Raw genomic sequence first — 13,716 nt, forward strand, 5'->3', positions numbered from 1 at the left:
TCTCTTTGGAGCCAGAATGGGTTGCACAGGATTGCCAAAGAAGGCCCTCTGCCCCAGGGAGAACCAGGGCCATGTCCCGGAGAGAGGATGATCTTCTCTTCTACATGGACATTCTAACTTTATCTTGATGCTAAAATTAACGTACTCAAGTCCTTCTGCTTCTTCACACTAACTTGACAGAAGATCATCTCAACTCTCCTGTCTGACTGGATGAAGGGGAACTTAGTTTTAGTACTGTAGAAAGTGGTAGCAAGAACAGAGAAAAGGGGCAGAGGAAGGGGCAGCCCGTTTTCAGATTTCATAAGCGACCCTTGAAGAAAAAGTCTTCATATATCATGCCGACAGTGCAATTACAAGTAGCAACAGGTCACGTAGAATATCCCAAGTGATACTACAAGGCAGGTGAACGTGAAGGCCCTATGCACCAAGCATCAGTGAGGAAAAGCCTTTGTGGCGATACATGAAAATTACAGGGAAAGATAATCTTTATGCCTGTCAATTACATCAGTATTCCACCAGTCCTCTCACCTAGCTTATGCTTCTGTGTGATTACAAGAGATTTCCTTCTTTTTTTTCCCCTCACTATTCAAAGGTTTTAATTTTGAAACGTTTCGGTATTCAAATGTCTTAATTTACAAAGGTGGTCTGTGCTGGGTGGGCACCTCATTGATTTGCATATTCTCAAAATCATTGATTCATAAAGACAGATATCTACCTTGAGTGTGGAAAGAACAAGTGAATAAAAATGGTGCTTGGCAAAGACAGATAAAATAGCGACGTCCAAATTTCAGAGTAATGAGTGAGTCACTCTTAATGAAATATACATTACTATATGCTTAGCAGTAGACAAAGTATGTATAAAAATATAATTTGTCTAGATGATGACCACCTTCCTTATAATAATTAAAACTCAAACTCCTGAGAAAAATGTTTACTAGTGCCACACTCACTCACCCACTCACCCACCTCCCTGCTCACCCACCCACCCTTCCCTCCTTTCTTGAGCAAAGCAATTAAAGGACAAGAGGAAAATAAGAGGATGGAGGGAGGACAGAAGTGGAAGGAAAATGAAGGCAGAAAAAAAGGAAAGGAAGGAGATTACCAATGTGTGAGGACTACATTTATAAAAAAAAATGTATAAAACTCATAAATAAACTTTATTTTTAAGGCAGGTAAAAGTTGATAGAAAAGTGGAGAGGAAGCAAAATTTCTCATATCCAGCTCTCTACACACAACCACTATTAAATTCTCACACCAGAAGGTTGTATGTGTTATAATTAGTAACCTACGCAGACACATCATTGTCCAAGTCCATAGTTCACGTTAGGTTCACTCTTCCCTATTCTGTGGGCTTTGACAATGTATTAAGTCATGTACCCACCATGGCAGTATCAAGCAGAGCAGTTTCACTGTCTTGAAAATCCTCTGTGTTCTGCCTATTCATTCTTCCCCGCCCCTGATGCTTTTACTGGGTCTGCAGTTTTGGCTTTTCCAGAATGTCATATGGTTGGAATCATACAGTAAGCAGTCTTTTCAGATTGGCTTCTGTCACTTAGTCCTATGTATTTAAGGTTCCTCCATGTCTTCTCAAGACTTGATGGCTCATTTCTTTTTAAGGTTATTCATATTTCACTGTCCGGATGTACCACAGTTTATTTATCCAGTCACCTCCAAAGGACATCTTGATTGCTTCCAAGTTTTAGCAATTATGAATAAAGCTGCTATAAACATTTATGTGTGGGTTTTTGTGTGAACATATGCTTTCAACTCATTTGGGTAAACACCAATGATTTCAAATGCCAAATTGTATGGTAAGAGTGTGTTTAGTTTTGTAAGAAACTTCCAAACTGTCTTCAAAAGTGGCAGAATCATGCATTCCTGCCACCAATGAAGGAGAGTTCCCGTTGCTCCACCTTCTCACTGGCATCTGATATTCATGGAGTTTTGGATTTTGGCAATTCTAATAGGTGTACAGAGGTAGCTCACTGCTATTTCATTTTTGCATTCCCAACTGACAAATGATTCCCTCCTATATCTGCCATGGGTTCATCTTCTTTGGTGACGTGCCTGTTCAGATCTTCTACCTGTTTTTTAATTGGGTTTTTCATTTTCTTATTGTTGAGTTTTAAAAGTTCATTGTATGTTTTGGATGAGTCCTTTATCAGATGTGTCTTTTGCAGATATTTTTTCCCCAGTATGAAGTTGGTATTCTCATTCTCTTGGCATTGTCTTCTGTACAGCAGAAATTTCCAGTTGTAGTAAAGTCCAGCTTATCAACTGCTGCTTTCATGGATTGTGTCTTTGATGCTGTATCTGAAAAATCACTGTCATACCCAAGGTCATCTGGGTTTCCTCCTACATTATCTTCTAGGAGTTTTAATTTTGCATTTTACAAACAGTCTGGATTACTGTAGCTTTTGAAGCCTGGGTAGTGTCAGTTCTACAACTTTTTTTCCTTCAATATTATACCAGCTATCTTGGGTCCTTTGGTTCTCCATACAGACTTGAGAATCAGTTTGTCCATATCCACAGATAACTTGCTGAGGGATTGCAGTGAATCCACAGACCAAGTTGGAAGACCTGATATCTTGATACTATTAAGCCTTATCCATAAACATGGACTATATCTTCATTGGTTTAGTTCTTTCTTTCATCAGTTTTTATAGTTCTCTTCATATAGATCTTATACACAGTCTATTAAATTTTTATCTAAGTATTTAATTTGGGGTCCTAATGTACATTCTATTATGTTCTTAATTTCAATTCCAATGTTTCATTGCTGGTATATAGGAAAGTGATTATTCTTGTATCCTGCAATCTTGTCATAATTGCTTATCAGTTTCAGGAGATTTCTTGTCAATTATTTTGGATTTTCTATAGAGACAATCATGTCATTTGTAAGAGCTTTATTTCTCCCTTCTGAATCTGAATAATCTTTTATGTCCTTATCTTATTGCATTAATTAGAACTTTAATTTTAAAAGTCAACTCTAAGTCATATGACAATTGGAATGTAGCAATTTTTAACAGAAGAATTTCTAGGGTCGGCCATGTACCTGGTACCTATCCAAGGATTTTGCATGTATTCTCATTTAACCTTCACAACCACTCTACGAAGTGGGTATTATTAGTATTACCATTTTATGGATTAAACCCCATGGACTATGGCCCACCAGATTCTTCCATCCATGGGATATCCCAGGCAAGCGTACTGGAGTGAGTCACCATTTCATTCTCCAGGGGATCTTCCCATATCAGGGATCAAACCTGAGCTGACTGCTTGGCAGGTGGATTCTTTACTACTGAGCTGCCTGGGAAGCCTGACTGCTCTAGTACTTTCAAGAAAACATCCGAGAAATTTCTCCAAAGGTGAAATTGGAGCACCTATCTCCAAAGGTGGTGGTTTTATTCTCGAAAACTTTATTATTTTAAAGGATTCCCTTGTTTTCATTAATTAGAGTTACTCCTTGGAATGACAGACTATAAGATGATTAGTGGAAATGTTTCAAGTAGATGGTAACATTTTCTGCAATTAGTGACCCAAAATGCACCTCTCATCAATCAACAAAAACAAACAAAAACTCATCTACTGGAGATAATATAGGTAGATTTTCTGAGAATTCAGTGAAAGTGAGGCATGTAAAGTATCATGGGAGACTGAGAATTCCATTAGACGTCGATTCTGCTGTCTTCAAGTAACTGGAGTACAACGGGGAAATCTGAGACATAAATGTACCTTTTGATACAAGCAAGAGCATAACAAGGGTCTTAAAAGAGGTGGAAGTGAAGTCTCACGGACATTCCAGAACAAAGTGTGTGACAGACCCAGCTTCACCTCAGACTGAGAGTGTGTGAGGGTTAAGAGGAGGTGCCTGCCCTGAAGACACTCTAGTGCAGACTGAGGCTTTGCCACTCACTGGCTACACAACCTTCTTTATCCTCCCCAAGACTTAATGTTTTCACCTGTAAAATGGGGATAATAATAGAAGCCCTCAAAAGCTGGCTGCAGGAATAAGTGGCATGATGCACCAAGCCTTTTGCCCAGGCCTGGCGCTCAGTAAGAAACACACAGTGAATGGGAGACAGCTGTAGTGCTATGTGAAAGCCTGGGAACTGCCGGCATTCCACCATTTTTGACCTACAACAATGGCAGGTTCGACCCAATGGCAATGGTATCTGCCTTCAAGTAGAGTACTGATAACAAGCACCCTTCCACTCCAGATAAATGCATCAGACAGACTGATGTGGTCGTTTCCTGCTACCTCCACAACCTTCTCTGCTGGGCAGTACTCTGCGTTACTAGAAGGGCTGGGGGAGCTGGGAAGCGTGTCACACAGGGAGAGTTGCTATCAGAACCCTCCGGCTGCCCAATGTCAGGCTCTGTCAACGACATGCACATTTACACTGACTAGTTTCAGTGGGGCCACAGTGGCAGCAACAGGGAGATCTGCCTGCCCACGTGAGAACCGCCAGAGACTATGGCTCTTCTGGAGCAGAAGTGTGGGGTGGCATTAGAGCACGAGAGGCAAAGCAGCAACAGGCCAGATTCTCCAGGTATAAAACAGAGTGGGCCCCATAACTCTGGATGGGTGGGTCCCATACAAGTCTGTCAATAAGAGTGAGTTCTGGAGGACAAATTTACACTTCTCCAAGTGGCATCACCACATCGTGACTCACCCCTGCCTTTTTGTGGTGCTACACACTCTGACCTCACGGCTACCACCACACACACCACTAATATTCCTCTCTCCATGGTGAGAAAATTAATCTCTAGAACAGCTCATGAGAGGCATAAATTTCTGTTGCTACCCATCACCTTTACAATAATTATTTCAACATTTTCACAAGTAGGGCTTCCCTGATAGCTCAGTTGGTAAAGAATCTGCCTGCAATGCAGGAGACCCCAGTTCAATTCCTGGGCCTGGAAGATCCACTGGAGAAGGGATAGGCTACCCACTCTAGTACTCTTGAGCTTCCCTTGCGCTCAGCTGGTAAAAAAATCTACCTTTGATCCAGGAGACCTGGGTTCAGTCCCTGGGTTAGGAAGATCCCTTGGAGAAGGGAAAAGCTACCCGGTCCAGTATTCTGGCCTGGAGAAGTCCATGGACTGTATAGTCCATGGGGTCGCAAAGAGTCGGACACGACTGAGAGACTTAAAAAAAAAAAAAAAATTATAAAGTAGGTGTCTATGTCTTTCATGTGAAAACATTTGACCTTTTTTTGCTGAAAAACTCAAACACGAGGTCCCAATCTTGGAGCTATTTTAACAGCAAAGAAGACCGAAATGCAATCTGATGCTTGCTTATGGAAGCATCCGAAAGTACCCAATGGCGCTGCTCTGTGCAGCTCCACTGGCCTGAAGAGGTTTGTAAAACTGTATTTCTGTATTTTAGAAATTGGCAGATAATTCCTCTTGTGCAAACACTCTGTATGTTATGTTGTGCCAGTACAAATGTGTGCTACTGGAATCCATCTTTCTGCACGTTGCTTATGTATTTATACACCAATGTAAACAGGTGCTCTTAGAGGGAAAGAGATGGCTAATTCACCCTGATATTCTATGTAATACCTCAAACTATCCCCAGTATGTACCAGGAACTAAGTAAATCCATATTGAATTAAATCACATAGGAAATTCAAGGGAAAATTAATGTTAATTTTCACATGAAAATCCACTAAGTCAGTGACTCTTGGTGTTAGACTGGAAAAAACAAATCACACAATAGTTGCATGAAATTAATTCAAGAATCTCATGTTAACTTTCCATTAAAGTGAAGCTGAATTACACTCTCTCCTTGACAAGAACATAATATTCTAAGACTTAACAGTCAACATGAGATGAAATATACTTAATTTAAAATATAAGCCTTTGTTTTCCTTCCAAGTGTAGAATCCATTCCATATGGACTAATGCCACAGCCACAGGTAAACCACCATCATAGGCTTGTATCAGTGGAGATGTTAACACTGATGCTCAACAGCTGATGGCTCAGTAGGGATACAGGGTTAAGCAGTGATCCTGGAAGAACAAATATGGGTTCCACCTGAGAGTACCAGGAATGAAAGGGTGCCCTGAACTTTGCTCTTGCCCTGGAAGCTAGAGTGGAAAGAGAAGAGCCCCCGAGAGCTGGGCTCACAAACGTAGAGCACACACGCCTGCTCTGTTGCGGCACGGCCGGCACCTGGTGCATTTATTCAGAGCTCTGAGTAAGCTGAGATGACAACAGCTATGTCCTGCTGGTTTACAAACTCGTTTTCATATGCTGTCATTCTGCACAGGTTTTAATTAAAGACAAGTCTAGATAACTGAGGTGGGTAAGGCTTCAGTAAAGAAAACCATCACCAGTTCTACTGTGAGCTTTACATTGTTTATATGATACCATTAAACCTTTACAAGAACTTGGCCAAGCAGGCTCACCACGATAATCTCTGCTTTGAATGTAATAAACTCTTCAGTTGGGTATCAGGGTCAGGCCATCTCATAGGATGATTTTTAGAGCTCTACAATGATCCATCCAAACCTCAGTTGTAATAGTTTCTGGATCTTTTCAAACAGTTTAATTCTACAGTTTAACTCACCAGTCTGTAAGCATGGCCACACCCTGAAACTCATCTTTCCTTAGAGGAGTTCTACACTGAGGATCTTAAAACCCTAGAATGCCCCACCTCCTCATGGGCCACAGTCTCCTGGCCCCCAATTTCTCCACAGTTCCCACTCCCCATTTTGGCTCTCACTGGAATCTCCAGTCTCTGGACATTTCCCTTGGTTCACTGGTGTTCACTGCACTCCATAGACAGCCATTTTAAATTGTGCCTCTCTCAATTGAATGAGAACAATACTGAAGTTTTATGCAGAATTTCACGATTCAGAAAGGGCTAGCTCAGGCCTCCTCTTATTTCACTTGCAAAAAGTCTTATTTTTTTAATTCCTCATAGAGGAGTGGCACAGGGGACTCTGCACAGCCCCTAGGAAGCTTGTTGACTGCAGTGAGCTTAGTTTTATCTGCCAGCCTCAGTGGCTCAGAATGGCAAGAGCTGCCCACGATGGAAAGCCACCTGCTATGACACCCTAGCACGGACACCCTGTCTCAGTAGTATCGGATGCCAATGAAATAAGCAGCTCTATCCTACAGAGAAAAACGAGCTATATAAAGCAGTCAACAATGCACGCTGGCAGAGAGGCAGTCAGAAAAACAACAGTTGTGTTGAACCAAAGTTTTCCATGTAGCTGGCTCAGAAGACGAAGTTAAAGTAAGTCAAACAAAACCTAACGTGACTAAAATAGGTATGTGTCTTTTTGCTTCCAGCCATCTTGAAAAAGCAACAGCAATGCAATACTATAAATCTTCAGTTAATTAATTCAAGTTTTTGGCAGCAAGCTCCTACCCCCATCCTGCACTGCGTACCATCTGTCTACGTGAATATTCAGTTCTCACCCGCAACCTGCTTCCTAATCCTTGGAATAAATGTACCTCCTCAAAACCCAGGAAAACGCTCTGTTAGAGTGGAGAGGGGGTGAGGGGAAGGCCTTATATTTTAAATAAACTGATCTCATTACTTTACAATCTGCTACTGCCATCTCCTGCGTTAACGATTGGCAGCACCTTCACATCCGTGAACCATTAAGTGTTTAAAGAGGACGACTTCTCACTGGTCAATCAGATGGCAAATTTTCTGCACACACAGAAAGAAAAGCTTGATTCTGTTACCTCTAATTGACTTCGCCTCTCAGCAATCACACGTTCATCCTTGTTTCCAAATAGTTTCTTTGGAGGGAATTCAAGGGTCGCAAGCTGAAATACATATTTTATAAGAGACAGATTAATATCACACTCATGATCTTTGGGTCATTATTATTTGGAATCTCTATCACAGGGGGTGGGGGTGGGAAGAGAAAGAGGTTAGACGTTTCAAGATGGTAGGTCCTGCTTTACTTGGCCACTAAACAGCTGTATGACTTCAAACAGACCAGGTGAGGCTCCACCAGGCTCACACAGGAGGCAGGAGGAGGGGCCTCAAAGGAAGGATGGACTTGAGTCTCAACGTTTGGCCCCAGATACAGAGTAGACTCTTTGCCAGATGGTGGTTCATAAGTTTCCTTCTTTAAAACGCAAGTTTGTTCTTCTTTTAGTCCTCTTCTTAAACTAGAATTATTTTTGTGTTGAGATGAAGTTGAAAACTCAACAAGCACACTACCTGCACAGTTGGTAAGAGAGTTTTTAGACCCTTGCTGTGGTTCTTTCAACTTTCCATGTGGACTTTTCTCAGCTACTACTGCAAATGCAGACTGCCTTTGTGAAAAGAGGACTTCTCTTTCAGGGTTTCACCTTGCTTCCTAAAGAATAAACATTTAGAATTTGTTGTAGCCAAGTCTTAGGATTTCACAGGTATTATTCTTAAGCTTCTCTTCTCAGAAGGAGAAAAATCATAACAGAAAGGTAAGTTTTCTAATAGACTCAAAGACAAGTAAGAACTCTCTAATCTGGTACAAACCCGACCTGCTCGTGTGGCTTTGGCTGAATGAATACTGAGCAGCAAAAATTGCTGGTGTTGATGAAATTCACTTTTTCTTTCCTTCCTTCCTTGCCCTGTCAGGTTCAGATACATTGAGAAGCCAATGAAGCATTGTCAAGAAAAAAAAAAAAAACACATTTCTCCCACAATATAGGTCACAATGTGCCACAAAATTCCTATTTCTTGCATATGCAAATCTTGGCTGATTTAAATTTATATTTCCACAGTGGGAATCAAAAATTAAAAACTAACATCTGCATATATATATATATATAGGACTTTGAAAACTTAAATTTAGTATCAAAGGACAATATACATATAGAAAAACACATACATCGGAAGGAAGTGAACAACATGTGAATTTTCAGTATCTCAACACACTGCAACCACCACCCAGATCAAGGAACAGAACGTCCCCAGGAGCCCAGTAACCCCCAGTGCTCCCTCCCACTGGCGCCACATGCCCTGCGGAAGGCTGGTGTTAGCCCAACTTCTAACAGCTTAGTGTTTCCCATTTTTGAACTTCATGTAAACAGCATCACACGGCATGAACCCTTTTGCGTCCGTCATTGCTCGACCTCATGTGTGTGAGGGCCACCCCCTGTGACCACGCGCAGCAGTAGCTGGCTCAGTAGCTGGTCTGTTCAGTCTCTGGTTATGGGACATCTGGCTAGGTTCTGTTTTGGCCCTTAGGCACTGTGTTGCTATGAACATTTTTTCTATAGGTTCCTATACATTTCCTATAAACGTTATGCAGGGAGTCCTGTTGGTCATAGTCTTAGAGGTGGTCATATGGAATGCAAATGTTCAGTGGTATCTGAAATTATCAAACGGTCTTCCCAAACAGTTTTACTACCGACACTCCCACCAGCAGGGACTGCGAGACCAAACAGCTTCAAATCCTCACCAGTCCCTGATGTCGTGGTCTTTCTCATCAGGGCAATTCTGGTGGGTATGCCATGATTGCTGCTGAGGTTCAGATTTACACTTTTCTAATGAGCCGCGATGTTGAGCATCTTTTCACATGCTTATTGACCATATGGGGAGTGCCTGTTCAACTCTTTTGGCCATTTTTTTAATTGGTATAAGGCCTTTTTCTCATTAAGCATAATTCTCCTTTTTGATTCTTTTCAAGGGATCTGAAGTCGTTAAAGCCCCTTTTTTAAAGTTAACTGAAGTCATACAGAAGTTTCCAACTCCACTGCTCTATCAAACCAGAGAAACCTGGGGTGAGAGAGGTGTGGGACCTCTTTCCCCTTTTCTCACCAATGTTTCAATTTGGTTGTTCATATCTGAAATCAGTTGAAGGTAAAAAGAAAGACCATGGGCATGGAAGTAAGACAGGCCAATTCTGAATCATGACCACTAATTAGCTAGCTAGTTTGTTTCTCTGAGCCTGAGTAATCGCTGCTGGAAAAAAAAAAAAAAACCTGCAGACAATGGTAGTAAATATTACCAGGTATATTTAGTGAAGCAACACCAAATGCACCTTAACTACTCTTATTGTTTACTAGGGATCTGGTAATTTCTAAGAATGCAGCATGCCACATTCTCTGGTCCCTTCTCTCCATCTCTAGATTGGTGATGTGGCTTCAAGGAGTAAAGAGATTTCTGGAACCCTGCCTTCACTGGCATAAGCACACTTCCATATGTTGCAGCTTACAGAAGACAGGTATCCAGACATGTCTTTTGGGCTCCATCCAGCCGTGATTTCATCTTGTACAAATGTGTTCCCCCCTCAAATGCAGTGATGTTGAAAACTTGGCAAGCATGCTTTCACAGTTGGTTGTCATTTTCTTACATGGCTGATGAGATGATGTGGTTTCTGTTGGGGAAACTCACAGTCACACTTGCACACTCAATCAGAGCAGGTGCAGTGAAAGGACCTCAGGCAGATGAACCAGGTGGGAATCAAGCATCTTTATTTCCTCATGGTCAAATGGCTGTATGTACTCCATCCTGGGATGGAGGCTGGTATCTTGTGCCATGATGATCCACCCTGTGAAATAACTGTGTATAAACTATGTGTAATACAGCCGCTCAGATTTTAGGAAGAAAAGGGCAACCTTAAACATCACTGAGGCACATAATCCTAAGACTATCATATTCAACCATCTAGCTTCAGAGATGAAGAAACACAGAATTCAGTGACTTAGAAAAGTTCCATGTCATGAGGTGGGCGAGTCAAGATGAGGAACCAGGACTGATTCTAGGTATTCACAACAAGGCTGTAAAGGGTATCCACAGGGTATGGAAGACCCTACTGGAGTCCTCGAGGATCAGGGATCCAGAGGAAAGACAATAACCCCTCCTCTAAAAAACCGAGGAACAGCTGCTGGCAGTGGCCAATGGGCCCACCAAGAGCTGTCCACGAACCTCAGAGGGACCTGCACTGACAAGGAAGCAGCAAGGTGATGGGTCAGTGACCATCGCGGGGACAATGGGAATTGCATGGGACTGGAGCAGGGTCCCTGGAAGCCTGTCCAGGGATGATCAGCTCCTGTCAACTGACTCCATACATAATAAAACCTAAGAAGTGTTGGAGGGAGGGAGAGAGGGAAGGGGAGCAGAACCTGCCATGTGAAGAACTACCATATGACATCCCTTAGATGTGGAATCTAAAAAGAAAAGATACAAATGGGATGAACTAGTAAAACAGAAAGACACTCACAGACTTAGAAAACGAACTTATGCCTTGCTGGGGGTGGGGTGGGGGTGGCTATATTTAAGATGGATAACCAACAAAGACCTGTTACATAGCACACGGCACCCTGCTCAATGTTTTCTGCTGGTCTGGATGGGAGGGGAGTTTGGGGGAGAATGGACACATGTATACGTACGGCTGAGTCCCTCTGCTGTGTACCTGGAACTACCACAACATGGTTAATCAGCTATACCCCAATAGAAAATGTTTTTGGTGTTAAAATACATTTTTTTTTAAAGTTGCCACATGACTCATAACTCAACGCGCACGACCTGGTCCACATCCTTTCGGTGGGGCTGGGACATGAACAAACTGAAGGAGAAAGGCAAGGCTGTGAGGCAAGGTATTAAAAAAAGGATTGCCTCCATTAAAATAATGACATTTACATCAGAAACAGCTCTCCAATCTCTCCCCTCTGATAGAATGGAAACTACCTCCATTTCTCCTTTTTAGGGAATCTTGACAGTGCTGTTTAAGCCTTGCCATCTATAAGCTCTTAGGTTGAATGAGATGAAATTGCCAATTTTAAAGTTAAAAATGGTTGACTATCAGCAATTCCATCAGGTTAAACTCCATATAAAACTTCTGACGTTTTTAAACGACCACTGGGGTGAACATACATTCCCAGCTGCTTTTACCTGCCGAGGGCAAAGGTTCTCAGTTGTGGGATTGTTGATTGGCTACATCTAAACCAATATTCTTTCAAAGGAATATTTTTCTTAGAGCACTCAAAAATAAAACAGAACTGGAAACATCTTAAATTTAAAAAATGCAACACTGGAACCTCCCTGGTCCAGGGGTTAAGACTCCAAGTGTCCACTGCTGGGCATGTGGGTTCCACCCCTGCTTGGGGAGCTACAATCCCCTGTGCCTCCTGGCATGGCCAAAACAAACAAACAAACAAACGGAGCGTTGAAACAACAGCCAAGGAACCGGGGAAACAGTAACAGTACAGGAGACACCAAAGCCACCTAGGGGCCAATAGCTGTTGATACAGAATGGATTACAGGGCCATTTTCAACATCAGCCCATCTTTTGAAAGGAAAAAAGCAGAAAAGACGATCACAGTCTTTTCTTGGATTAGAGGAAAAAAGGGCAGGGACTGACTCTTCATTCTTAGCATTGTAAAAATCCTTATAATCCTTTGTATCTTTAATATTAGAAAAACCCTTGGAAGAATTGGAAATCTGGAGTAGAATAGAGGCCTGAGCGTTTCCTCTCTCCAAGTACGACCACCTCATTTCTTCTGAAGCAGAACAGCATAAGCAATCCTCTGTAGGTTTCATTTCTGGACTATGAATTCTTTAAGCTGTCCATATGTTTTTAAAAATGGACAATTTACCCATTGTAAATTGTGCCCGGGACAGCCGAAAAGAGGAAAAAGATTTCTATTGTGCAGAAAGTGTTGCTGTCTGAAAAGTATTATTTCCAACAAATTAAGAGCACAAGTGAGGCTCAGAAAGGAGGTGACTGTCCCTGACTTTTCCTCTCATGTCCTACATACACTGACATACGCTGTTTATTTGTTTGGCTTCTCGTGTTAAAGAAAAGATTGAAAGTAAAAATCAATGATATTATCTGGATATTTACAATTTCTTCTCAAGCTCTTTATAGTCGGAATTTTTTCCTTTTTATGGCTTCATTTTTTTTTTTTTTGAATCTAGCACATAGTCAAGTCTGATTTCTGGAAGAAACACTGTCAGGAACAGTAAACATCCATGAATGGGGGAGAGACTCCTCTTTCATTTCCTTTGTAACCTCTGACAAAGGAAAACACAGTGCCCTACATTTCTAAAAATTAATGTTCCTGATGTCCTATATTCCTCACAACTTATATAAGTATTTCTGACTTGTATGAAAATGATCAAGGTACTTGGGATTCAGTAATAAGGAAAAATTAACTTTTTTATTTGTACAAAATCCTGTCAGAATCATTTTCTGCCAGAGTTAGCTTGCTAATTTCTACTAAAAAGAGTATGCTGGGATTTTTACTGCAATTGTATTGAAAGAACAGATCACTTTGGAAAGAAGTGACATCATAAAGTCTTGAGTTCACCATTCCATGAAAAAAATTTTAAAAACTTCAGTTTCATAAAGAGCAAAATCCATCAATTTCCCCTTTTAACTTTCATGGAGAGAGTCTCATGTTAAAAAAATATGATTGCAACAGAAATACTCTTCCTACAAACCATAACATTAGATGGAACAGCTCTGGTTAAAGACAGTGGACTAAAGCTTTTATTTGTTCCCCTTATTGCCTTCAAAAGCACATGAAAAGTAAAAGAAAGATTCTGACTGCAAAGTAGGAAACCACCAAGTCCATACACAGGCCATGTGACCTCAGGGAGCCCAGCTTCCCCGCCACCCCTCCAGGCTGGGGGCCACAAGCCACTTACCAGAGTTGGCAACCAAACCCCTAGGTAGGTATTCCATGAAGCTGTGATTAAAGACTGAAGCTGGGGACAAGGAGAAGGTGGGGGACACCCGAAGCCAAGGGGG

General features: G+C 41.6%; 1 protein-coding gene across 5 annotated transcripts in view; it reads right to left on the reverse strand.

Moving 5' to 3' along the window:
• KIF16B (kinesin family member 16B) overlaps positions 1 to 13,716 on the reverse strand; it is a 308,034-nt gene that overhangs the window by 22,010 nt on the left and 272,308 nt on the right. For 4 of the 5 annotated variants that reach the window (XM_061435656.1, XM_061435659.1, XM_061435654.1 and 1 more), the window contains one exon: positions 7,709 to 7,792. The exons of the other annotated variant lie outside the window; for it this stretch is intronic. In XM_061435656.1, the coding sequence (XP_061291640.1) occupies positions 7,709 to 7,792 (84 nt within the window). The remainder of the gene's footprint in view (positions 1 to 7,708; positions 7,793 to 13,716) is intronic. 5 annotated transcript variants of the gene reach the window in all.

This window comes from Bos javanicus, chromosome 13, assembly GCF_032452875.1.
Source record: "Bos javanicus breed banteng chromosome 13, ARS-OSU_banteng_1.0, whole genome shotgun sequence".
In the NCBI taxonomy this organism is placed as follows: Eukaryota; Metazoa; Chordata; class Mammalia; order Artiodactyla; family Bovidae; genus Bos; species Bos javanicus.